The sequence below is a fragment of the Anopheles ziemanni genome, chromosome 2 (genome assembly GCF_943734765.1).
Source record: "Anopheles ziemanni chromosome 2, idAnoZiCoDA_A2_x.2, whole genome shotgun sequence".
Taxonomy (NCBI): Eukaryota; Metazoa; Arthropoda; class Insecta; order Diptera; family Culicidae; genus Anopheles; species Anopheles ziemanni.
This window is the reverse complement of record NC_080705.1, coordinates 93788528-93815431: the sequence shown is the minus strand read 5'-3', so window position 1 is coordinate 93815431 and position 26904 is coordinate 93788528. Positions and strand designations below refer to the sequence as shown.

The 26904-nt window shown below is 46.4% G+C and overlaps 3 protein-coding genes across 3 annotated transcripts; 2 read left to right on the top strand and 1 right to left on the bottom strand.

Moving 5' to 3' along the window:
* Window positions 1–4255: 4255 nt before the first annotated feature.
* Window positions 4256–6462, bottom strand: LOC131294802 (chondroitin sulfate N-acetylgalactosaminyltransferase 1). Its single transcript, XM_058322847.1, has 3 exons — window positions 5232–6462; window positions 4999–5147; window positions 4256–4912 (listed from the first exon to the last, which is right to left on the bottom strand). The coding sequence occupies exons 1-3, from the start codon at window positions 6460–6462 to the stop codon at window positions 4256–4258; spliced, it is 2037 nt and encodes a 678-aa protein (XP_058178830.1).
* Window positions 6463–8750: 2288 nt separating this feature from the next.
* Window positions 8751–13560, top strand: LOC131283064 (vesicle-associated membrane protein 3). Its single transcript, XM_058312627.1, has 3 exons — window positions 8751–8782; window positions 8959–9281; window positions 13288–13560. The coding sequence occupies exons 1-3, from the start codon at window positions 8751–8753 to the stop codon at window positions 13365–13367; spliced, it is 435 nt and encodes a 144-aa protein (XP_058168610.1). The 3' UTR covers window positions 13368–13560.
* Window positions 13561–24004: 10444 nt separating this feature from the next.
* Window positions 24005–26229, top strand: LOC131281466 (adenylate kinase). The gene is made up of 3 exons (XM_058310800.1): window positions 24005–24244; window positions 24305–24428; window positions 25042–26229. Exons 2-3 carry the CDS (start codon window positions 24327–24329, stop codon window positions 25660–25662), a joined length of 723 nt encoding a protein of 240 aa, XP_058166783.1. The 5' UTR covers window positions 24005–24244; window positions 24305–24326; the 3' UTR covers window positions 25663–26229.
* The last annotated feature ends 675 nt before the right edge of the window (window positions 26230–26904 follow it).

Here is a 26904-nt window from a genome sequence, read left to right as displayed (position 1 = left end):
GAGTCAACGATTATCGCTCTCCGATGATCGCAACGAATTTTCCACCGAAGGAACCTGGGGTGGTGACGGTGGTGGCGGCGGCGCCGCCGGTGTGACTCTATCTGCGGGCTGCGCACAGACGCGTGAAAATCCACACACCACCACAATACAGTGAGCTGGAAGGGGGAAGGAGGGAGTCCCTAGCATTTCCATTCTGCACCAGCGCCGAAGCATTAGCATTTGCGTTTGTGTTCGCGCGATGGATTTTTCCGTTCTGCGTTTTCCGTTGACACGTACCTAAGTTGCAGCAGGTTCACTTCCAAAAGTCCAAGGGGTTCCGAGGGGTTAGCCGAGGTTTGCTGAGGCTAGGCCGGTGCGCACATTTGTCACATACCTCGCAGCCAACTACCGCATCCGGGATGGACGAAAAGTGTGACGTGGCGTGGCGCAGCCCACTTGCGGTTGTTGAACTGAACAACCACTCAGCACCCACAACACAGGCCTTTGCGGAGGCGTTTGCCTTCGCTGGTTCCTTGTTCCTTGTTGCACGGCTTCGCCAACTTCAGCTGTTTACTTTTAATATCATTTGCCTTTTTTTGTCTCTAGAATAGTAAAAGCTTTATTAATCTTTGCTTATGCAGCACAAAATTTGCATTCTCTTTTTGTTCAAAGTTCTCTGCACTTTGATGTGCACATAACAGTGAGTGTTAAACATATTTAGAAATGCAATTGGCCAAAAACCTTTAGCTCATTTCACTCGTTGTTGTTTTCGTATATATTAATATTTTAGTTTCCTTTTATAAACGAAATTTTATCTTTTATGATTATTATTTATTTTTTAATCAAATATTATCATTTATGATTGATACCACATTTAGGGTAAGCATTAGGTTTGATGCCTTAATATTTTCATGCTAAGGAAATTGGCCCCTTCATGGTTTGCTTAAATATGATAGCCAGCGGAAAATTGGTCGTCACGAGTTTGTACGTCCTAAGTCAAACTAAGGAGGCTTGGAATTGATGGAATGGTGGCTCATGACTCATTTTGTTAATAATAACCATGTTGGAATTTGCTATTTTTTTCTTAAATTAGGTTCCACTTCGGTTGGTTCACGTGCGAACAAGGTTTAGGTAAAGACGTAGGATAGCTGCCTGGTTTTTGGTATATTGAACTCTTGCGCAATAGTTGGACATATTTTTGTGTTGTAAGCCAGAAACACGCAGGCTTTGGTGTCGCGTGTTTTTCCGTGCTGCGGTCAGGTGCTATAATTCCACGCCAAGTCTATCAAATTAATTGTAAATTAAGAGGTCTTTATAGCTCGCCAGGTCGACAACATGCAAATCAGGCCCTGTTCTGGCGTTTTGCTTCCTCGCGTTCCTTTGTTTCCGTTCTGCTACCGTAAGCATATTAAATACAGGGCAGTCCGAGAGGAGGGAATACACACACACAAAACGACAACGAAAAAACCTCTCATCGCCCCTTTCAAAAAACACAAAAAGCTCCCCCGAAAATCCGCGGGTCATACCGCGGGCGAAGGTTATCGGCGCTTCCACCAAGGGTCACTCCGATTTTCAAGGTTCTGGGAAATGGACCGGCCCTCCGTCCCTCTCCGGTGGTGGACAACCCGACACCGCCCACCCAACGAAGTTTGGTTTTTCGGATTTGTCTGCGACGTATGTTTTCGTTGGCGGCGCGCTATTGTACGCAACGATTTACGCCTTTTTTTCCGAAAGTCTCGCACAAAACCCGTTCGCTTAAAGACTCGGTACGCCAACAGGGGCGAGATAAAATTTCGCAACTTAGACCTCGAGTAGAAAAGATGAACTTGGCAGAAACGAGAGATGACAAAAAAAGACAACATCATGGCGTACAAAGTGTATCGGGCAACAACAATCTTACATCCAGAAAACCGCTGCTCCGTGTGAAACGTGTAACGGAACCGCTTGCATCACGAATTTGTCCATTTTCCCCGCGGGAAAGAGCGGTCACTTTGACCTGCAAAACCCCGCCACAACCTTCTCTTTGCAATTATATCAAGCAGAGCCGACGTTCCTACATAGTTTGTCTCCCCAGTTTCCGTACACTTGGCCCTACCTACAGTATCCCGAAAATTCATCTCGCGAGTTGTTCTACCAGCGTCAGATTCGGCGGAACCAAACCGGCAATGGGTGGCCTCCCGCAAGCACCCCCTTCCCACAATGCCTTGGTTCTCCCCCCACTCGCATCGGGGACGCCATCCGCGACGCGATTATCAACGATCATTAATCCATTTAGTTCCGGTTGAGGGCTAAAAACCAATTTCCACGGGGTCGCCCACCGCCGCCTCGCATGCTTTGGTGGCCCGAAAATGGTTTCGAAATTTCCCCCCTCGTACACACTCCTGCTCGACCACTCAAACCACCCCCAACGCCACCACCACGAATCGGTTGAAATGTCAAAGGACTTGCGCAACGGCATGGTGACAACGACATTAGGAACATGCGGAAGACCATGGGGTGCGAGGTTATGGCGAACCTGCGAGTTGTTGATTGTAGGTTATGATTATGATGAAGCTGTGCAGGTAAAGGTAGGAGAAATTATTGGTCGATGAGTGTGGTACGCGTGTTTTCGCTATCTGTCACGTGCATGTTTTTGGGGATTTATATCCCGTCCTTACCTGAAACAGTGTACAGTGTACAGTAATATATACAATTACACTGTATAGACTTGCTTTTTAGTCAAATTCAAACCCATTCCAAAATGGAATTATTTGTTCTCTTTTGTTGCCAGTTTTAATTTTTTAACAAACCATTATGCTGTTTCAAGTCATCATACAAGTTTGGGTCATCTTGCATTATTTTCTTTACGTACGCAATTGTATTAAGAATATAGATATCCTTTAACACACTGGTTGATACTTCGGGAGTTTAAGTTTGGAGCATTTTATTCGACGTTTGGTTTCATTTTCTTTTTTAAAGTCCTATGATCTTATGGAAAATATCGGTACCTCATTTAACTTGTACCATTTTTAAATTCCCTTTCTACATAATGATCTATGTACAGTAGGAGAAAAGTTTATGTCTACGTTTTGTCATGCCTTGGCCCAATTTGCTCACGATCCTAAGTCTAGTTGGGGCCGTTGCGGTAGAGTGAATAGAATCGTTAACGAGCAAACGAGTATCGAATCGATAGTGGGAAAAAAATTGACATTCGTGTTGTGAACGTTATCTTTTTCGTCTCTTGAGGCAGCGTTTTTTAAATCAACCACACTCAACTCACAGAGCAGAGCGTATGGTCGAGTAGTAACAGTGAGCGAAACGGTGGCCAACCGTTGGGGTTTAAAGTAATTTCATCAATAATTGAACCATGTTCAAGTGATGTGTAACAATTTACAAAGAAACTGATAACGTGATAAACCAAATTTCAAGCTTCTTTGTACAGTGGTACACACTACGTGAACATGTTTCGAACAAACCCCTATTGGGGTTTATTATTTTAGTAGTTTTATTTAAATTCTTTGTTCTTTCACTTGTGTTTAAACGTGTGCCAAGTAGGATACACCTTGATCATTTAACTAACATTTTTGTTGCTTTTTTGCTGGTAACCTTTCACAACGTAAACATAATCCGAACACGAAACACTTTCGCATTCAATTGAGAGCATATCTTTTTTTTTTTTAACAAACTGAGGCACATCCGTAGTGTCGTTTGTGTTTTTTTTTTCCTGTTGTTTGACTACAAACAGTTTTCAGTTTTTGCTTGCTTCTAGGTAACAAATCTATTCGTAATATGGAGGCAAAATTCAGAATGCATCTAACGCTTATTCTTGGAATCTGCATTTGGCATCATTGGGATTTTAATCAGTTAGTAGAGTTAAATTAGTTTCTAGAATCACTTTTGTTGTTCCTATTACTTCTACATTGTTGTTCTAAGCCTAAAGTGATTAGGTCTACGCTGGGGTGGTTGTATTTTAACCTTCACCATTTGCGCCTCATTGAACGACTTGAGAATATTTACACACACTGTATATACAACCGGAACCGGAGAAGTTCCTTAAGATACGTTTGTCGGTAGACTCTTTGAGCGTGGTGTGGTGCAGCCTTATGGATTGATAACTACTCGGGAGAAACATTCGGACAAAAAGTACGTGAAAATGGAAGAGTAACGTCACAAACACCAGGAGAGAACATATGGAAACGAATCCAAAACCTAGACGGGGTCGAGGCAAAAGGTGTTGGTTCACTTGGTGCTAGAACTCGATCCTCCAGATACTCTCCTGATGCTGTACCACAAAAGATCATATGGTTTTCTTGGTATCTACCGATTTGCCGTTCCCGCTCGAGCTTCCACTGCCCTGAACTTTCCTATCCGCTTGCTGTCGGAATCGTTCCGAATCGGTTCTGAGGGATGAGGCGTTCGTTAGCGAGCTGCCTTTCGTGCTGTTTTGTGTGCCTCCAAGCGTTTGTCCTTTCGGTTGCGAGTTCGAACGAGCTAGCGAGTGCTCGTTGGCAACAATATCGTCACGGAAGGCCAGAAACCCGAGCTGCGCATGGGACGCTTCGTTGAGGGCCCGTGAACGAATACAGGCCCGGTACTGGTCGAGGGTGAGCCGTTGACCCCCGTTGGGCGTAGACATGACTGGATCGGAGCAAACCTTCGGATGCCAGATATGAAACACACCGGGATCGGTGGCCCGTATTACCTTGATGTGTGAGCGGACATACTTCCGGTAGAGCATGACGTCCTCACCGCCCCAGCCGATGATCTCCTCGTCGAAGCCACGGACACGCAAAAAATCCGACCGATACTGGCACGTCATACCGTAGCCAAAGTCTCGCCAAAAACCGGAATCCTTCGAAATGACCAACTGATCCGTCTCCGGAGGTACCTCCTTGCCCTGCAGCGTGTACACAACGTGCGGGTTGTATAAGCTGAACACCACCGGATAGTAGACCTACAGGAGGAGCGTTCGATGACAGATACAAATGGCGTAAATGCAGGATAACACCAAGGAGGGAAAAAAAAGCTACAACAACCTACCTTCCTGTTCGGTTTAGTATTCCATCGACACCTGTCGAGAAATTTGGCGCTAAACACTATGTCCACATCGCACATGAACAGCAGAATGTCGTTGTTCTTATCCGGCTGGGAACTCCAAACGTTTTCCGCTCCTACACGCAATGCTTTGGCTGTGCAAAGGAAGAGAAGAGGATACATTGGGACGGGAAATTAGTTAGAAGCTACTCCGTATGGACACACTTGATTTAACCGACCTCTGGAGAACGTTTCATTGAGCGCTAGTAACTTCAAGTTCGAACTGGTTCCTCCACTGTTCTTCATCCCAATGACACGGCTCATAACAGAGCGCGCTTCTGATAGGCCATCTTCGCCAAAGTACACCACCGTCAGATGGACACGTCGATCGTGCTTCAGCGCAATCTTCACGTACTTGTCCATGAAGCTCTGGAATGTACCGGTGCGCCCGGACAGCGGCAGGATGATGTAGATCAGTTCTTTCTCCTGCTGCTTCGCGTACGCCTCCAGCTGGACGGTCTGCAGGGGTGCAAAAGGACGCATGACGATCAGTTTGGTGGTACCGTGGAAATGTGCATCATGGTGTTGCGCTGCGGCCTGCTGCGATTGCTGCTGCTGCGGCTGCTGTTGTTGCTGAGGGCGGGTTGGTAGTTCCTTCGTTCGGAAATATAGTTCGTACTGCGTTCCCGTCGTCGGCTCGTTCCTATAGATACCCTCGGTGAAGTCGTCCAGGGTGTAGCGTTGCGCAGCGGACGTAATATTGCGGTTGAGCGTTTCGAGCGCTTTGTTCAGGGCACCCAAGAGATCCTTCCGTTTGTAACCGATCGGCTTTTCGACCACACGCTTCCCGAGCCCCAGCTCGATGGGATAAACCCTGCTGAAGGTGAAGTGGTTGAACGGAATCAGCTCGTACTCGTTGTTCAGCGGTAAGCCGTGCAGGATCTCAGCCGAACCGACTTGTCTCCGGATGAAGGCCGAACAGTCGTACATAGTTGCTTGGGGCGCCTGGAGCAGAAGCGAGCCGTTGCTGTTCGCTGGAAAAGCGGCTGCTGCTGGCATCGCTTCGGCCGCCGTTAGGCTACTTTTGAGCTGCAAGATTTGCAGTTTTAGCGCCTTGATTTCGGCCGTCAACTTTGCCACCTCGCGAAGGTTTTCCTCCTCCCGTTGTTGCAGCATTTGCAGATACCCGCTCTGCTGCTGCTCTGTGTCCGACTGGAAGCGCTCTTGTTTTGGCAACGGATCGATCGCATCCGGTTGACGAGCCTCATGGCGGCTGTCTCCACTCTGGTACTCACTTTCGCCCCCTTGTCCGCCTCCGCTGGCCAGTGCGGTTTGACTAGAACCGGCATTTTCCTTCACCACTATACCTCCCAGACCGCACCGCGTCAACGCTAGCAGTGATATGAGCGTGACCGATGATATCAGCAGAAGCAGCCTGGCCAGCAACTTGGAGCCTACCATGCGCGCCATTCCGATAGGTCACGTGGAAAATCCGATGCACATTGGAAGCTAGCTTTCTTCTCACTGGTTTTCTTACACAACGCTGGCTCTCCTTTGTTCTAGTCGTGTAGTGAAGAAATTTTAATCATTACCACTTAATGCAGGATAAAGTCTGCGGGAAAACTGTAGAAAACAAAAGTCTTATTCAACCGGAAAAACAATCCGCCAAGCAAATTCAAATATTATGGCCCTTTGTGGTAGTCCTTGGTGGGAAAAAAATGTTAGAGGGGAGAGGTGAAACGCTGGGTTGACATCAGTTTTACTTCAGATTGGGTGATTCCATTTTGCCTTGGTGAAGGTTTATCAACTTCCGACATTGTTAATTGTTCGGAGTTAAGTTGAACCAAGTATGATTGAATTGACATTGTGATACAAAGTGTGTTGGGTTAAGATTGTGCGTAGCGTATGCTACACATTGGAATGATACTGCCTTATGAAAGTTTCTTGAGCACCTTATACATAGGTAAACGCGGAACTTATGAACTTCCGTTTACATTTAACCGCGACTGACGTTCTCGAGCTTCCAAACTTTTCTACCATGAAACGTTTCCCAATGAAATAGCCAGAAGGGCTTTAATTACATAATTTATGAGCACGGCAGCTGGTTTAAGTTGCGAAATTAAGTTTGGTTTCTGCCCTTGCAAACTCTGCTTGGTTTGACTGGGGGAGAGCATGGTAGAGCAGGTAGCATAGCATGGTTGATGGATTTCTTGATGTTTTACTTGTTTGGAATTTATAATTACTTTGTGCACCAAACGCCCATCCAATTCGATCGATAACACCTTTAGAAAACCACAATTTCCTCTGCTTACCCTTGAGGTTTATCCTATCTACTTTTTTTTATATAATGCGATACGATTAACGGGCTTCCTTTTTATAATTCACATTATCAAACCGCATGTGCGTTACTGCAAAAGCGAGAAAATTTCTTTTAAGTGGCAAGTTTTATTTTGCTGGAAATTTCTATGATACGATGGGATATTATGTTAATTTTAAAATGTTCCACTTTACGTAATTTGATAGAATATGTTTTTTATGAAAACGTTTGGATCTCATCTGATTTAACTGATTTTACTTTCAAACGGCGCAATCGACTTTACTTTGACGTGTACCCCAGTGAAAAACATAGCACAATACGTCAACTGTACGTAGCAGATGCCAAGTCCCGTCGTATCACAAGGTCTAGTCATACATGCGATTGTTCTTTCGGCATGTTGGAAAGAATGTTGTAAAATCCATTATCAAAAAGTGAAGAAAAATTAATCCATAAAAGTTAATTCGGAAGGTCGTGAAAAACATTGGACGGAACTTCCTGTCCCTAAAGAATATAGTGTTTACGATCCTATAGAAAATTGACAACTGGTAGCAAGATCGTTTTTGTTGGATATGACAGGACCTAGTCATCTAAACAGACTTTGTTCACTCACGACACTTCGAAAGAAATTAGTCATTTTTACTGTGGTAAACCGTGATCGTACGTAGTGTGGTGTATCATTTTTCCCGACTTCCTTAACTGGTAAATAAAGTACAAGATAGTGTTTATTTATGGCGAAACAAGCTTGGGCAGGTCTTGATCGAATTCGGACTCACAAAGTTTCGGACCATCTTGAATCGCTCTACGCAAGCTCTACGTGTGTGCGCAATCCAGCTGGAATGGAATCAAAATGTCTTCCGACATTCCTTCACATAGCAAAACCAGACGTCAATGGCATTTTATGTTCGATATTTATGGAATGCATTAGCCTGTAGATTTCAGAGACGGTGCAAAGGGACTGCTTTCACTTGAGGGCAACTACGGTACCTTTCGATAATGGATACGTAGCCCCCGGTCTTGTTGAATAGATCGATGGCCTAACGGTACTGCCGCGGTAAAGTGTGCAACAAATAGGTGTGAAGAACTGCCTTGATGCGGATGCCTTTCTCCTTATCAAAACATAGCATTGGAGGTAGATAGCGATGTTCATCAAAAACAAAGAAAATTTGATAATAATGAGCATCACGAAATGTAGCTGCTGATAGTTGAGGACAAACATAGGAGGAACAATCTTTTCGGTTGATTGCCGGAATGAGTCATGCGTCGAGAGGGTGTTATGTGTTGTGTGTTTACATTTCATTTTCCGTAGTGTGCTGGAACTCGATTGCTCAGTCTACTTCATCGCCATGTAGTGACGCATGCTCTGCGTAAGCTCTTACAATTCTAAGAACGTTTTATCATTTTTCCTTATAGATCCCGTAAAAGCGAATTGTAAAACAGCAGCATGTCAGCCCCAGAAGCCGGAAATTCCAATGGGTAAGCAGTGTTGGAATGATAGATCCTTGCATGTGGTAGCAAACATAGTGTAGTTATTTACACCCTTTATACATTACTAATATCGTAGCATCGATACCAGTGTGTAGCAAAGTATCTCCTCGACTAATCGTTATTCCATTTCACGTTGGCTCCTGGTGTCAACTTTGATTAATCAGTTTTCCTAAATTACCGCCTCCGCCAACGGACAGTACGCAGCCGACCGGTGCCACCGGATCAAGCAATGCCACCAACAACCGGCTCAAGCAAACCCAGGCCCAGGTGGACGAGGTGGTCGGTATCATGCGCGTGAACGTGGAAAAAGTGCTGGAACGTGACCAGAAGCTCTCGGAATTGGACTCGCGGGCGGACGCACTGCAGCAAGGCGCGTCGCAGTTCGAGCAAAAGGCCGCCAAGCTGAAGAGAAAGCAATGGTGGGCCAACATGAAGATGATGATCATCATGGGCGTGATAGGAGTGGTGCTGTTAATTATTATCATCCGTAAGTAACGTTCTAAATGCACATCACTAACTCCACTGTCAGAATTCATGAGGAGGCGATAAATTTGGGATTTCCTTATGGATGTCCCTTGCCTCATGACGCATGGAAGCTAACTTGGTGGTCCCTTGTCCTGTACAAAGCGTTTAGCAATTCATGCCAAGTTATTGGTGGTATGTTTGAAAATCCTGACCCGCTCCTGCGTGTTGTTCCATCTTTTATTTTCATTTAAATTAAGCTCAATTAATTCTTTGTCTTTGTTTGTGACGTCTACTTATTGCTTGAATGTACTTCTTGTTTAAATTGTTTTGTCTATTTGAAAAGAAAGCTTCAGCTGAAACCCTACCCTTGGAGGAACTTTATTTTCTACAGTACGTAGAGTCATTTCCAAACTGATGCCTTCTACTACAATATCCAGAGAGAAATTGTATGATACCAAACGAAAGCTTTTACCCGTAGGGACAACAAGCGGGACTGGTTGAAAATCCGCCCTTTCGGTGTACGCTCTAATGAAATGTTACCATCGAATGCATGTTTCCTTTTCGCCGAAAAACGGGGCCGCCTCCATCGGTTATTCGTTTGAAGAAAAAAAAATCGATATCTTTTTTCGCATACGCTGATCCAGGGCGCCCAAAAAAAAAGGGCACAGAATACAACCAGCTTCAAACGTGGGTTTGTTGTTTTCGCCCGGTTTCCTCTTTGTTCCCATTCGTGTAGTTCATTAAATTTTCAAAAGAATCTCCGGACGTTGATGTCCAAAAATGTAGGACGTCTGAACGTAGACAGAGTACAGAAAACAAACCAGGTGCAAGATAAAAGATCGCTGCTATCTGTATCTTTTAAACGGGCGAGAGGCTAGCCTTTTCGCTTGTTATTTATTTATGCCAAGCCCGGAGGTTCTTTCCGATGTTTTATATATATTTTTGCTCCTTTTTTGTTTTACTACAATGAAGCAGGCTTTCAATGCTTTGAATTGTATTGAACTCGACGAAACTGTACTCTGCTGTTTTATGCCCTGTTTAATATTGTGAATTTTGTTGTGAAAAAAGTAATTAACAACCCAGAGCATATTTGTATGTTCTTATCTTTGCAAGCTCAACAGTACAGTAGCACAACGCACTCTAACTCACATCCAAAATGCCTTATATCCATATTTAACCTCTAAAACCTAAACACAGCATAGATTAGCATGATTTGCTTTTAGTTTTTGAAAGTCTATTCCCTATTGTTACGGCTTTTCCATTCAGTTTCAAGGCAGCTACTATAGTTAAATTTAATTTATTTTCTCTTTTCAGTGTCCATCATTTATTAAATAATATTGTATATCGACATTAATCGACGGTTATTCATTCTTAAATCTTTCCAAACGCGTATATATATCTCGAAGAATGGTGAAGCGGAAAATATTCCCCGCACTCTGAAACATGCAACCGGGAAGCATTGCAAACAAAAAACGAAAACTGATGAGGGCATTGCACGAAAGCCAAGGAAATAATCCTCGTAGCGTGCGCTCGTTCGCATTTGCCGTATAAAGAGATTTGGTTATCAATATCTCAGAAAATTATTTCATTTTAGACTGTGCACGCGCGCACACATTCATGCAATCTATCGTATCAATATCGTTACTAGTAGGGAAATTAGAGGGGGCAGGAAACGATGTTTTACAAATCATAGATTAATCCATTTATAACGCGTTTCCAGCACAAGGGATACTAAAATACGGTTTCATCTATCACGATGTTCGTCATGCAAATCTTTATGTAAATGTTATACGTCATGAACAGTACGGAAGAATGAGGTAACTGCTGCAATTTACACATTAACCGCTTATTCTTGTATTAAAGGTAAATACAAACAATGTAAATCATAAACTATAAGGCGTCCGCTTTGAAAGCACAGCTTTAGGGTATCCTATCTCTTTCGGATTCACCTTCCCACCAACCGATTTATTGGTCATAAATAATGTTTGAAGTTAATTTGATAGGACTGTCCGAAATTACTGAATAGTTTGCTTACCGTGTAACGATAGCTGTAAGTAGCTTTTTTGTGATTGTTTTCTTCGCCGTAAAGCATAGAAGAAAAAAAAAACTGTTTCCTGTTTGAGTTTGAGCGATGCAACATGCCAATTTCCAAAGCTGTACTTCTTTTGTACGTCCTTTGTATAAATCGTATCGATACATCAGATACGGCCAGTACCGATCTTCGTTCAACAGCCTCCAGCGCTACGCTTTATTGATTTAAAGTCCACATGTCAGAGGTTATAGTTTATTCAAGCCCCCACACCCCTCACCCGAGATTCCTCTTCGTTCTCACTGAAGGCGGAGAGTACGAATATTATGTGTTCATATTTGCACTTAACAGTTGTCGCATTGTTGCCAGTTTTGGGCACCGAACGGATGTTTGCCGATGCTTCCGTCCCGTTTGCCTAACGCTTTCTTCGGCTTGCTGTGTTTTACCATTTCTCCGTGCCACTCCATGCCGGATGCTGCGAGTTGAGCAAACAAAAGCAGCTCGTGCTTCTGGAACCGCCTGTTTGGCTTTGCTGGTGGTTCGCGTTATAAATCAATCTTAATCACAAAATGGTACCCTATCTGGCTGGGCACACTTGCCCTTTGCTTGCTCTTGGGCTGAACGGAAGGCGCTAGCACCTAACGGCAGCAGAGCGCTGGCAGTAAGCATGATTGAGCTTGAGGGGTCTCGGCCGACATGTATTTTATTTGATAACCGGAAGCCTACAATCGCACAAAGAGTGCTTATTTTATTGCCCATTTTAACGAGTTTGTTGTTACCATCTCTCGTAACGATCTTTTCCTGTTGCAAAATGTGATTTGTGTTCTTGAATGAGCTCTGCCGGAGATTCCTCAGGATCCGGATTATGTGTACTGAATGGGGAAGGATAATCGATCGAATCCTTAAAAGGGGTTTCATGATGCCGGGAAGGTTTCGCGGGGCAAGAAGGTAACAATTTTACCGTTTGAAACTAAGGAAATGGAATTCAATTGCCGATTAAACAAGATTTTGAAACCCTCTTTTTTTAGCTAACGCCTGCAGCAGGCAAACAAAAATGTGGGCCACCGGAAAACTCTCTGCCAATTGCCAAGCAGTGATGTATAAATCAAATTGGAATCAAGCGCAGTGCAGTGGCTTTGTTTGAAGTGCTCATAACAATTCCTTCCATGTATCTGGCGCGGACAAGAACAGGCCACCACGCATAGCAGCTCCGTATTGCGCATAAAATGTAGAGTTTTTTACGTTCGTCTCCTTTTTCTCTGCGATTTTATTTCAAATTACCTTTTATTTGATATCGAAACGAAGGCAGCGCGGCACAGTTCATCAAAAATGTTCTCAATCATCACTTTTCAATCAAACGGAGCTATGCCCTGAACTCGGGCCGAAATGTGAGCCCGTTCAGCCAATTAAAATTGGCTGGGCGATGTTGAATTTTTCTTGCCATCCGGTCTCGCATCGGACACACACACACACACAAAGCGAACTTCAAAACGGCGATGGCTTCGGGGGTCGGTGAAGCTCGTTCAATTTTGTACCATTTTCAGCCTCATCATGATTGATGTCACTGCAGGTACGGGCCGGGATTGGTCGGTGGAAAACTCATCGACAGTTGGAGGCTATTTTCTGTTGAATTAATATTGGCCTCCGGGAGCTTTGGTAGCTTATTTGCGTTGAACCGGGACGAGCTTCCCGGCGGTCTCGTGCTGTGCTTCCCTTCATCGTCCCCCTGTCTAACGGAGAAACGTCAATTGTTCACATCTGTACATAGAAGAGCACACGCATCGGGAGCAAAGAATAACCGGAAGTTCAGTCGTCGTCTAGCGAAGCGTTGGTAACTTGGATCGCAAATGCAATGGCTTATAATTATAGTGCTACTGGTATGGCTTGATGTGTTGCAAAGAAGGTTTTACGCTTTAGTATTTGTCCTGTATGCTTCTTATACTATTTTTAACTTTCTCTGAGCGGAAATTTAACTAGCAAATTCTTAAATCCCCTGCAGTTTGGATCGTTCCGAGTGGTTCCTCGTCGAGTCCTCCGCCGGCGGTTGAGGCATCTACAGCAAACCCGGAAAATCCCTAACAACTACAACACACTACCAGTTGCGCAAAAAAAAGGGGAAACAGAAACAAAGCTGCTTTGCAAAAGCAACGAAGCGGGGTCTGGTGATGTTTTTAGCGGGTAATGGCGATGGAAGCACGATCGGCGTTTACGGAAAAAACGCGCGTTTCTATTCTATTAATCTGTGTGCCTACTTACAGACATATCTTATACATTACGAATAAATTGCGTTTTCCTAGCTTCTAGATAGAGCAGGAAGAAGAAAATCGACAAGCAACATAGAGAGAGAGTAAGAGAGAAAGAGATAGACTTCCCCGAGGAGAGTAAACCCCGTTCGGGTATTTATTTCCGTCTTTATCCCCGTCGTTTGTGTAAGTGGGTTTGCTTGCTGTGTTCGCTGTAACAAAGCGGCGACCTATTATCCCGACTGATGGCCACTAATTCCTACGGTCCCCGGCTTTTGGATGCTTTGGCTCCGACAAAGAATGTCGCCCGAAGAGTGAAAGGAGTCGGAGAATTTATGTGATTCTGATACCTTCGCTAATGAGGCAAATTAATTTTCTTCTCCAATGGTGTGGCGGTGGTGTGCTATATATTTCATGCCCCCTCCCCCCCTTCTCCAAAGCTATTTTGCACCACACGGAAAATGGCCTCGAGGTGCCATTTTGAGAAAGAAAGTGCCTGTCCCACCGAAGCGAAGGTAAAATAAACCTTTTTTACGTTCTGGCTCTAGCTCTCTTCTTTCAGCTTTGTCTGTATCGCTGCAGGGAGTATGACTAAGTTGGCCTGTTTTTTACAGCCGCACGAAAATTGAAATGTATGCTCTCCTGGGCCAAGCGTAAAACGGGCTGGTTCAAATGCACAGCCTACTTTCCATCTCCTACCTTGAAACCGTTTCACCATCGTTCCAGCTTTTTGTTTCTAAGTCGCTCAACACGCCTACTACCGCCATTTGTACGTAAGTTCGTGCACCGCACCGCAGGTGATACGGCAACAATGTGTTAATCAACACAGGGAAGCACCGTTCCAGAAGGCGCTTGAGCGAGTTTCAATTAGAACGAACCCGTCAGAATTGGAAGCAAGCACACGCTGGCATTGGCACCATCCGATTCAGGACAGCAGCAGCACCAACTTGTGCCAACCATCATCATCATCATCCGGTCTGTCAAACTGGAACCGCTTCCATGCGCTCTTCTATTCAACCTAAGCCTGGGGGAAGCTTTGCTGTGTGTTCCTCATAACCGGAGGTGCATTATCCATTTGTTTCTGAATCAGGGTCGGACGGAGAAAGCGCGTTCTCAAATTTCGTGCAGCTCAAAAAGTAAATTAAACCTTCACAACGCATTACGTGTCACCTTTATTTAATTTTTTTCGCCACCAGCAACAAATCTCGTTTGCATATGGACACAAGAAGTGAAATGAGGAATTGGAGGTTTCTGCAAAACAAAAAAAGTGCTCGCCTTTAGCACAACAACGCCATGGCGACGATGACGACGACAACGGTATTCTGAGGCGTGTAGCATCAATTTGGTCGCCGTTGGGATATCTCGAGATGATGCTGGTCAGGACGAGAAGCCAAGAGGAAAAAGCAAGACGAATTTAAAATAATCGCGTCGACGTGTTTCGGATGGAATCGGAAACTTTGCCAGCAGTGTGTCGGTTTGGCTGGCTGGTTGGTTGGTTGGTTTCAGTTCCCGGTTGTTTAGTGGGCTGACCAACTCTACGCCATAGCGCCAAATGGCAACTCATTTATTTTCTTAGCTTTTCGCGCCTTCTGGCGCCTCCATGTGGACGAGCGTTACGGTTTATCTCTCTTTTGCGTTGGCATGAACGATCCCGGTGTTGTGGCTGCCGGTGTTTATTAGTATGCACATTCAGTTTTTCCTTCCCAGTATGGGCACGCAAGCAAACGAAGCAGCAAACTGAGCGAGCGAAAGAACGAAAGCCCAGTGCTGGTCGTTGTTGTTGTTGTTGTTGATGGGACCAGATTGCTCCATCGCTGCCAAAAGTGAAGGCCCAACGCCGCCTGCGTTAGTGTCCCTTCCCCAGGGCTCGAGCTCCCATTACATTTGCAATCCGCGCGGAACAAGCCACCTTCTGACACGGAACGAAACGTGTGCTGCGGAGGAACTGGAACCGCTGCTGCTGCTTTCCGTACCCAACTTTGCTAGCAGAGGCTGCTGGCGCTTCTTCACACAAAGCGATCATAATAACGATGAAGGCTCCGTGTGTTGGCTGCCTTCCGGGGCACGTTTCAGCCAAGGCTCCAAGCTCCGTTAGCGAACCCCGGTCGGAAAAGGCTTAAAATTTCCACAGCCCTGGCAAATAATGAAACGATACTGCATCATAACGGGCGGAAAAGCACACTTTTTCGCATCGAAATAGATTCGATGGAAATAACCCCGACCATTTGCCCTATTTGGAGCAATGCGGAGTATAGTGGGCAGGTCTCGTTCAATACATTTAACGCCGTCGAGCGCGGTGGTTGGGGTGATAAATTGATTGCAGTCACTCTCGTTCGCTTCGTTCCTTGATGGACAATCTTACACCAATTTTTCCGATTTCCATCTAACATTATATGGCTTTTAGTATAGGAACACTGACTAGAACTGACTGAGGCGGAACTTTGTTGACCTGATTTGTGTCTTTCTGGTTCGTTTTTATCTGTCCTCGTTGCCGGTGTGGTGGCGCATTATCGCATCAATCAAGCACACGTCCCAAATCTCCGCATAGGCCCCGGTTCTGGGCTGACGTTGACACTGACGGTCATAAGCCATTAACGATGAACGTGCGATCCTACTAGAGGCAGCAAAGGTCACACATCACCGAGGACTAGACGTGGAGGATTGGGAACGGCCGGGGGGTTTGTCGGCCTTTGTGACAGCGGACAACGATTGCGATTTTCTTCTTGTTTCCCATCATTTATCTGCGTTAAGTACGTACCTTTCCCTATAGGGCTTCCCAACCTTCCACTTGAAGTATTAGATAATCCAATGAATTGAAGTGTATTTTTGACTCCATCCATGTATTGGACAACCTTTCTACAAATCGTTTCACAGCCGAAATGTTGTACATGGCACACATTTTTGTTTTAATTGAGAATCCCTGTTGTACTGCGGGGGAAATCATCATCTGGTCCAGATAAATGCAAACTTTGTTCCCGTTCCCGGCGGAGGAGAGTTGTGGAGCTCTCTTTTCCTCCGAAACCTTCTTTCCGAACTTTCCGACCCACGGCGAAGTTTATTGGATAGAAAATGTCGCATGGACAAAACGTTGTAACACAGCGTCGCGTACAGCATGCGCTTTTCTTTCGTTCCTGCTTTTTTTTTGCGTGTTTGTGTTTGTCCCAGTGTGACTAAACACTTCCACATTTCGAGCAGCACAATTTTGTGAAAGCACAACACAATTGTGTCCCTGGCATCGTTAGTTCTCCGAATTCAGAAGGACCCCCCCATCCATCCTATGACAAGCTTCATCAGTCACGACTTCGGAGGAGAGTTTCATCGGCCTCTGTGCACGTGTGTGTGTGTGTGTGTGTGGGTGTGTGTGCTTTTGTAGGCTAGCTAACGAATTGGTAGCTTCCTTTTTACACAGCGCACACGAAACGTGAAACGTGGTCTCTTCCGTGGATGTTTTCTTCCGACGTCTCGCTCTGGTGCTTGTTGTGTGGTGTCCTTCTTATAAACGCTGCTTTCCTTCTTCCGTGCGCGCCCGACGGTTGATGCAGCATCTCCCGTCAGTTTACGTTAGGATCGTCATTTTATCGAGTACACAATTTGCTTTAATCGCAAACGTTTTCCGCACGGTGCTGCCTACCGAGGAGGGGGCAGTACGGGTAGAGGAGGCGCACACCGTCCATTACGTTCCATTCTCGGCTACGTGCCTCGAGAGTTGAAAATGTCGAAGCGAATGTAGCAGCAACGTTGGCAGTACGCGGAGAGGCGGGACGTGGCGACTCGCAGCCACTGCATCGTTTTTCTACCTCTTCCTTTTTCGTGCCATGCCACCGGCAGTAGGAAGAACCTCCCGTGTTCCCGTCCTTCCACCCTTCGCCCTGGAGTTGGATGTGAAGATGTTGAAGCATCTTCTCCTTCAGGCTGTTCCTCATTTCGCAATCACCAAGCAGGCCGGTTTCGAGGGCTCGTGTCATGTTCTCAAATAAACAAGTTTGACGTCGCGCTGTCGTGGCGTGTGCCAAGAAAACGGATCAGAGGATAACAGAGCCTTCCGGAGCAAGCTAGCTGCACTAGTGGTGTTGGAGTGCACCTCGAAGACATGCTCTGCTCATGCTCTCCCATGGCCAGATATGGATGATGCATCAAACGGAACGACACGGAACAGCAAGGATCGTCATCGTATTACAACACACCGCCATCGAAGTAGCCCTGCCTGTCGTCAATGAAGTAGGCGATGTTTGGTGAAGTACGCTTTTGAACCGCGTTTTTGTTTGTTCGAAAGATAATTTTCCTGCTTTTCTGCCTGTTTCTTTGTAGGAGAGAGAAAACATTCTGGATGGTGAAAAGTGGCTGATAAGAAAACACAAGGATGTGAAAGTGCAGTCCCTGTTGGAAGCAAACGCAAAGAGAACCCATTCGCCGAAGTCGAGCACGACGCGGACGTCCTAGGAAAACTCGAAGCGTTACCCGTTGGATGCGGAAAAGGAGCTTGTGATGGCATATGCGAAACGGTCGCGCTCTACCCCCTTTCCTGCAAGACAAAAACGTTCTTGCGTAAACGAGGCCGATCTGCCCAAGATAAGCGATAAAACGAAACAGTTGTCGGACGCCTCAAACCACACGAACTCCATCCGCCCCGTTAACAACACGGTGCGTGAAGCTATGCTGCTGCTTTACCAAAGTGCCATAAAGCCCGGGCGGTGGGTTTGCATGCCGGTAAACTCCGGCCAGACCCATTTTGCACTTAAACTAAATCATGCCAGCCAGCACTGTGGCCTGTTGTGAGACCTGTTTCGTGCTCTATTCGCCTAATGAAAACCGCAACCGTGATGAGCCCGTTAACCCTTGCCGATGGAGGCGCCCGGTGGCTCTTCTTCACTCCCACCCCTCCGAAGCATTAGATTCAATAGCTGAAACGTCTAATGAACGGGGCGAGAAGAAGAAAAAAAGGAACTTTATTCATTAGAACTTTGCTCGTTTACTGTATACGAGATGAGAAAACGATTGTTGCCGCTATGAATATTCGTACAGACAGACACACACGCATACACATGCAATACGAACACAATGGCTATTCTGTTCTGATCTGAAACGAAACGAGAGCAAGCGTGGGAAGGATTCTTCTGACAAGCAACGCCAATCCGGACGGAGCTTCAGCGGGTGATCTAGATCATCCCGTGTCCATTCATCATCCCGGGCGCTAGACGATGAAAATGGAACAAAAACGGGGGCAGCCCCCTAATCTGTTGACAATGATGCTATCGCTTCTCGTACCCGTCTGCGTGTTCCGGCGAAAGGAGGAGGAAAAAACCAAACGGTCGTGATCAACATAAATCATACTTGCACCCCCGGACCGGACACTGGCGATAACAGAGAGAGAGAGAGGGAGAGGGAGAGGGAGAGATGCTATGGAACACGCAAGGACGACGGATCCCGTTGCGGAGATAGCAGTAATATGGACCCGGTGAGTTTCCATTTCCGGAACTAAAAGCATGTCGGGAGTTGGGGAAAACAAAATCCACGACCTTGCATCGATTAGTTGTTGGGGAGCGAAAGGAGTGGAAAAAGCGGAAGGTTATATTTGTGTAACCTATACCTTTTCCACTCGTTGATTATTTTCCTTTTTCCCCGTCGCCCAAGTAAATAGGGTAATCTTTGATCGGGGTGCTATTTTTAAATGTTTCAAACAAATAATCCACCGATGCTTGATCTTTGTACCTTTAAGCTCTTGGCTTTTATTTCCGTTGGGGGGCTCCTGGGTGGAAAAGCTCTTTCCGGCGATTCGAATCTCTTTCTGGGAATGAAAAGTTGATTTTGATTCAAATCCCCGTAGAATAAAAGTCGCAAAATCGTTAGCCAGCCGCCGCCTCCGCGTGTATGTGCGCTCGTGTTTGTGTTGTTTTGCGCCATTCTCAAGAGCCGCTGCGGCTTTGGTTCGGTTTGCCCGGCTTCCCTCCCACTCTCGCTGGTTGGGGAGAAGGCGGGCGAGCGCACGCAATCATGGCAAGTTGATCTAATTTTAATGACACTTTTTAACAACCTTTCGCACTCAACCGAATCTCATTTTAGGTGCGAGGCATGAAAACCCCGGGATTGCGACACCGAAACTCGCTGCTCGCCGGGGGTTCTCTGACCAAGAAAATGGGAAACCAAATGATAGGAAGGGTGAGGGGGGAACAACAAACAAACATACCGGGAAACTCCTAATCGTTATCCCCATCGTGAAGCGAACACACTCACTCCAAGACGTCGTGGCAAGGTGACAAAATTGATCCTATCTCAAGATGGCTGGGCAAGATTTGAGAGCGAGGGGAATTACCACGAGGGGAGGACAAGACGAGGCTTATAGTTTTCATTTTCAAATTCTTCCGCTTTCCTTGTTGTGTTGTGTGTTCAGTTCTTTCCTTTTTCATTTCAAGAATATATGTGTACGATGCGGGTTTGGATATTCCCCGGATTGGATCCTCGAACCGGCCCGGTTTTGCCGGTTGGCTATCCATATTTATTTGTTACTTTATGTGGCGCACGGGAAGGTCCTGATCGTTACGAGAATGGGACGTTGGCACGAAAATAGGGTTGGCTTCTAATATTTCTACCCCCTCTCTTCCCTTAAGGTTTTTTTTATTACTTCTACATCCACCATCATCAGCTGCAAAATGTTAAACCACATCCGGTGTGTTCCACGGATCGATTTCACTCGGTGATGTTGTGAGTTGGCTTGTTTCCTTATTTTTCAAACGGTCCCCTGGAACGGTGTTCCCCCCCTCCTCCCCCCGTGACCAACCAACGATCGTCCGCCCGACTGACTCTATTAAGAGCATGTCGATGGGAATTTATGCCGCCTTCAGGGAATTCGGAAGGATTATTGGAATCGTATTCGGGAAATATATTCCGCACCGGTGGTACCTTCCTGTTTGTTACATCTGAATCAATTTGTTTCACCTACCCCAACACAAACCTCGCGCACACGGAGATCATGGAAATGATTTCATTAAATCATCATCATGTTTGTAATGTTTTCACCCTTCCCTGCGTTTCATTAAATGAAAATGTGAATTAATTTTCTATAATGAACATTTACTTCGTTACCGTTATTATCGAAGTGCTCGGTTTCTCGAACGCTCCGGTCTTCTAGGAGCGGCAACCCAAAGTAATCAAAGTAAAGGGAGAACAGTTTTCATAGATTGCGTAGTAAAAACGGAGGTAAAAAAAGGCTCGAAAACTTATTTCACGACAGCAAACGAAAAGTGAAACGAAAGAGAACCCCCCACGTTTCCACGTAGATGGTAAGTCGTAAACCCTCCCGAAAACCGGACGGTAGAGTGCTATAAAGCAACTTTAACCACTTGCTGCAAAATGCCGGAAATTGAACTAATTTCGTCCATCAAACGATTCCTTGCCCTTGCGGGATGTGGAGAACAGGGGTGGCGAAAAGGTCCCACGATCTTGATTTTACAGTCCGAGGAAGTGGAACGGACGTGATGAGGAACGACCGGAGCCCAGAAAACGGAAGTTCCATCCGGGCGACATATGGTTGGCAAAGTTTGTTGAATGAAACCGTTTCTATTTGTCTTAACTTCGGTACCGATAGGGGAAGGGAAGCAGAGAGAAAAAAAAGTAGAACGTCACTAGTTTGGCCAGCGGTGGTTCGCCAGCACGGGTTACAACATACGCGCGGAGCTCCCGAGGTTCCCGGGGGAGGAAATTGCTTCCCTCCTCCCGGTTTCTTGCAGCCACCTGCTCGCTCCCCCTTTGGCCTTCTTTGTACTGTGTGTGTGTTCGGGAGCGATTATCTCTTTCACACCTTCCTTTCAGGACTCTCTTAGCGCACACACACACACATGCGCACACAACGTGGGACGTTTATGTGGAAAACAATTTAATGCGCCCGCTTCGAAAGCTCGCTTTCACTCACTCACACACACTAACACACACACATATTCTGTCTCAGGTGAAACGACCAACTCGGAAAGCGTCGTCGCCATGCGGAGCCGAGCATGAGCGAGGGCATTCAATCAATATTTTGCTTAGTTTTCCACGTCGTCCGACGCCGCTGACTGCTGCTGCTGCTGCTGCCGTTGTTTTCCACGTCCGTTTTCCCCGTCCGTCGGCCGTGTACAGGCGCACAAAGCGCGCGCGGAACAGGAGGAGGTTCGGTGATGCTGATTTAAAATTTGTTTAAGAAACCATCGCAACCGCGCGTTGGAATTTTCCTACGCGTCTTGGATGGCCTTTTTTTTCGGCGTGGGTGAACGAAAGACGAACCACAAATGTCACTTCGGGTAAACATAAACACTCATCTAAGCAATCATCGCCGTATCACGTACTGCACGCACGCACGCACGCACGCACGTTTTGCATGCGCCATTCTATTAATCTGCAGTAAAAACCAATTCTGCACACCAACAACAGCCGAAACAACACACAAACACAGCACATCGAAAGGTGAACACCACGGAGGAGTTTTGGAGTGTCCTTCCTTCATCAAATACTCACTATCAGTCAAACACACACTGTGCAAGCCGTGTAAACATCGCACGCAAAGAACGCTTCTTCCGAGACTCACGAGGACTTCCGGACGGAGCCTTTTCCCCCGGTCCACAACGCGGTGTGTCCGACAACGTTGGAAAATCCTTCGCAACTGGCGTACAAAGGCAGGCGAACGACCTGCGAAAGGATGAAACTCCTTCGCTTCGGCTTGGTTCGTTCGTTCGTTCGTTCGTTCGTTCGGTGTCGTAGTGTTCGCGCTTTTATGCCGCAGTCGTCCTCGTCCTGTGTGCTGAGCATGATTTTCATTCAACAATCGTGTGCCTCGTGGTGCGCGGCGAACGTTCGAAGGAGAAAGAAAGCGGAAGCATTCAAGAGTCAGAGCGAGAGGAGGAGAGTGTGGAAACAGTTTTCGTCCGATTTCCCCTGGGTGCACAGGGGGTTTGGAGAGGGGAAACTGTTCGATTTTACTGCAGGATACGTTCACCCACATTCCGAGAGAGTGGGAGCGAGCGCTTGGGAACGCAACGGAAACGGAACACCGTCAGAAACTGGGCGCCTCCATCATCAGCTGATCTCCCTTGGCTTCGAGGAAGTGTAAACAACAGCTGTTGGTTACGAACACGGCAGGACAAACGAATGGCAGCGACGAATCGAAACAGTTACAGAAGATAAACTCTTGCCAGCTCACGATGCTTTTCAAATAAAACTCACAAACTTCAAATTATGAGAAACGTAGTAAATGTTTTATTTATTATAAATTTGTGTTCTGTATAAAATATATCACTGGTTCCTTTTCGAAAGAAATAAAATAATAAATGGTAAGTATACGCAAGTTAGCTGCAAAATATCACATGATGCTATTTATGTGAAAGAAAACATTGGATTTATCGCGCTCCTTTCTTCGAGATATGGGAAGGAACGAAAGGTAAGTAGAGAGAGAACGAACGTAAGCTCCCGGTTTCATCCCACGAGCGACCTCCTACGCATTCTAGGCCCCTGGTACAAACGGGACAACATTTATGTTGCCAGCCCCAAGATTGAACGTGAGCTCCAGCTCTGTGGATCATGTTACCTCCTGACGGATCTGCGCTCCTGTTACAAATCGGCCATCGGTACGAAAAATCATCTCCGCCGGCAGAGGTTTCGCGCACTCGAAAATTGATCCGACAGTAACAGGGTAGCAGGACTGTGAAGGATAGCGCAAAATATCCGGTCGAGCTGTGGCCATCCGCAGCACTCGATTTTGGTACAGAAGTCAGCCTGAAGTAACAGGGGAGCAGGATTTCCAGTAGGTAGCACGCATGAGCGAGACAAGCGGGGGCTTGCGGGGGCCATCCCGATCAGGGAAGATCAGGTTACCTCCTGACGGATCGCACTCCTGTTACAAATCGGCAAATGTTACGAAAAATCATCTCAGTCGGCAAAGGCGGACTCCCAAATTGCTCCGACAGTAACAGGGTAGCAGGATTGTGAAGGAGGATCGCGCAAAAAATCCGACCGAAGCCGCTCCAGCGCTCGATTTTTCGTTCAAAAATCGGCCGTTTTCTACCAGGCGAGCAGGATTTGCAGGAGGTAGCACGCATGAGCGAGATCGACGTAGCCCCTCCTATCACATCCAATCGCACCAGCAGCTGGTGGGCTACTGAAGATCGCAGGTGGAGCAGTATGATGGATTGATCTGTCATCCCCGCCTAGATCAGCGGTTATCGTTTATACTTACCGGTTTCATACTACAAGATGTCACATGTCAGAGAACAAAAGATTACGCTTACAATCGTGTCATTTTTACATCATTTATTTTGTATATTAATTTTCTAAAACTATAAAAGAATGAATACCATGAATAGTTGCAAGAAATCAATTTTTCTAGTTTTCCCAAGTTTGTACCCAAGTTGCTTACAGCTTGTCAAGTAACCTTGGTCATAAGGTAAATGTTTTGATCTGTCACTGCTGTCAGTTTCGTTCAGTCCTCGTGGCGGGTACGAGGGGAAATTGGCACGGAAAACACGAAATACGGCGGCGGCGCGGAGGTGGCGCTACGTTTTACTACCAGAGTGGTAAAAGTCAACCCTCGTGAACGGAAATTTGCAGTGTGCGCCTTCGGACGAAGCTGAAAAGAGTGGTTGGTCGTTTGCGGGTGGTTTGGTCTCATCAAAACATCAGTTGTTTTTGCCGCGGGACATAGTGTAGTGCATTTGATATTTTGCCCTCCCATCTTTAGCATACTGAAAGGTGAGTGAGTTTACCGAGTAGCAACTCGTACCGAAGGCTAATTTTCGCCACTTTCTACAGGAGAAAGTCATTGGCAAAAATAATGGCCCCCAACGCAGCAGAACCTCGACCGAATGCCGAATCCAGCTCGACCGGCATCAATGCCGTGCTCCTTGGACCGCCCGGATCCGGTAAAGGAACGCAGGTACGTTTAGTGAAACCCTCGCCAAGAGAAGTTCTACGACCGTTGCCCTGTCCACATCCGTTTGACCTTGGGGTCGATAAAACCGCGGCAGTGATAACAGACCATTGACGTTTGTGTGCTAAGTGGAAGTGATCTAGTCGCGCGAAGGTCAGCTCGTGGTTACATAATGAAATCGAACCCGCTCTTAGATGATTATCAGATAAGCATCATCTGACTCTGGGCCACTTGAGTCCACGGCAACCCGTTTGTTTGATGTGACCTGGAAGCGCCCCCGTACTCGTAACTGTAGCAACCGTAGAACATGGAAGGTAATCCTAGATGGCTTAGGACGACGCTTGTGACGCGCCTGCTTTGTGAACGAAAACGAAAGTACCCTCACCGTGCCAGCTTACCGATAAGCCGGTGGCGGGATTGTTGCCTTCCCTCCGTCGGCAGCATTAACCGTCGTGTGAACGCTTACGATTAACCGGGACGGATGTGGATGTTGGAGATTACGTTACGACGCTGGCGGTGGCATTGACTCGATAGACTTAATTTTCTAAAATTAACCTTTCGAGCCGTGCAAATGTATGTCGCTTCTACATTGTCTCATTTTTTTTGTGTTCTCTTCTAGGCGCCACTGCTGAAGGAAAAATATTGCGTATGTCACCTGTCTACCGGCGATATGCTGCGGGCGGAGATTGCGTCCGGCTCGAAACTCGGCGCACAGCTGAAACGGGTGATGGACGAGGGAAAGCTGGTGTCCGATGAGCTGGTGGTCGATATGATCGACTCGAACCTTGACAAGCCCGAATGCCGCAACGGGTTCCTTTTGGATGGATTCCCGCGCACCGTGGTGCAGGCCGAGAAGTTGGACAACCTGCTCGAAAAGCGCCAAACCGGGCTGGATGCCGTGATCGAGTTCGGCATCGACGACAGCCTGCTGGTACGACGCATCACCGGCCGCCTGATCCACCAGGCAAGCGGGCGATCGTACCATGAAGAGTTCGCCCCACCGAAAGTTCCCATGTGCGACGACGTTACCGGCGAACCGCTGATGCGTCGTAGCGACGACAATGCCGCGGCGCTCGTGAAACGGCTCGATGCCTACCACAGGCAAACGAAACCCCTGGCCGACTATTACGCCCTGCGGGGACTGCATTTCCGCGTCGACGCCGCCAAGAGTGCGTCGGACGTGTTCGCCAACATTGACAGTATCTTTACCAAGCAGCGTGCGCATCGGTTGGGGCTGTAAAAGGTCTCAAGTTCCCCTTCCGACGACGCCCCCTGTACTCGATACGATACGAAATATCCGGCACAACCGTTTAGCTACCTGTGTACTCTTTTTTTTTCTACAACGATATTTTTTAATCTACAAACGTTCCTCATATCACCCTCGGACTCGACAAAGTGATGATGTGGAATGCGTCCAACGGCCCGACCCCACCAACACCATCACCACCCGCCACCTGAATTCCTGTCAACTGCACTGGATGGTCAGATTGATAGTGTTTCTAATTATTAAGCGTGTTTAAAGTGAACGCTAACAAACTGACGGGAATAATGCAGCTAAAAACCCATCAATCGGTGTTGTCGAGCAGCGTCGTGTTAAAGAGTGCAAAATATCGAGCGTCGTGAAGTAAACGCGGAAATCTTCCAAGCGGGGAAGGTACGGAATCGGAATTCGTGCGTTACATGAGAGAGAAACAGCAATCTTATGTTGCTGCACAACTGTGTGTTGTTGCTAATTGGCGAAGGAGATTATAGATATATGAATGTCGATATAGCAATATAATAAATTCCTTTGGGACTTTGGAACTGTAAACCGCGTTACGACGAATGTCTCTTTTTCACCTCCACGGGTTTTAGAGAGCTTACAAGTGGGAAGGTTTATTCGGATGCCATACAAACGGAAATGCGTTTCTTTCATGTTTCACCATTTTAACTCTCATTTCGCGCATTATTTTTCTTCTTCACAATAACACATTATTTTAAACGTTATCTTCAGGGTTTTGTATAACTTATTTCGATTCTTGCTCCCTCTCCGCTACAACATGCCTGCCCCCCCTTTCCTCCTCCTGACGCTACTATACACAAAAAGCGAAGCCTCCGCACAAATGTCTATGACCGAACGTGCTAATCTCTCTGTATCGGAGGAAGCGGTATGAAGCAGTAGACACGTGGTGTTGTGGTTAAATATTTAGCAACATTTTGATTTTGACACTAATCTTTGCCGCCTTCGGCAGATGCCTTGCTCCTCATCATATTATACTCCAAGGGATATTCACGCGAATGGAAAATGTATGCTTATGCCTACTCACGCTAATGGATGCATTTGCTTACTGACAATCTTGCACAAACTATCTCGACGCCTTTATATGTATAAAAGAACATTTTTCCAACCGTAAAAGATATACAAAAATTTTCATTACCAAACCTCCCCCCTGTTCCCTTATTGTGGGTTCAGGGGGGGCGTTTCAAAGTGTTCTCAAAAATT

Coding starts and splice junctions, on each gene's coding strand:
- LOC131294802 (XM_058322847.1), bottom strand. CDS start 6,462: ATGGCGCGCATGGTAGGCTCCAAGTTGCTGGCCAGGCTGCTTCTGCTG. Junction 5,148..5,231: donor CAATGAAACGTTCTCCAGAG/GTCGGTTAAATC, acceptor TCCTTTGCACAG/CCAAAGCATTGCGTGTAGGA. Junction 4,913..4,998: donor ATACTAAACCGAACAGGAAG/GTAGGTTGTTGT, acceptor CTCCTCCTGTAG/GTCTACTATCCGGTGGTGTT.
- LOC131283064 (XM_058312627.1), top strand. CDS start 8,751: ATGTCAGCCCCAGAAGCCGGAAATTCCAATGG. Junction 8,783..8,958: donor GAAGCCGGAAATTCCAATGG/GTAAGCAGTGTT, acceptor TTGATTAATCAG/TTTTCCTAAATTACCGCCTC. Junction 9,282..13,287: donor GCTGTTAATTATTATCATCC/GTAAGTAACGTT, acceptor AATCCCCTGCAG/TTTGGATCGTTCCGAGTGGT.
- LOC131281466 (XM_058310800.1), top strand. CDS start 24,327: ATGGCCCCCAACGCAGCAGAACCTCGACCGAATGCCGAATCCAGCTCG. Junction 24,429..25,041: donor GATCCGGTAAAGGAACGCAG/GTACGTTTAGTG, acceptor GTTCTCTTCTAG/GCGCCACTGCTGAAGGAAAA.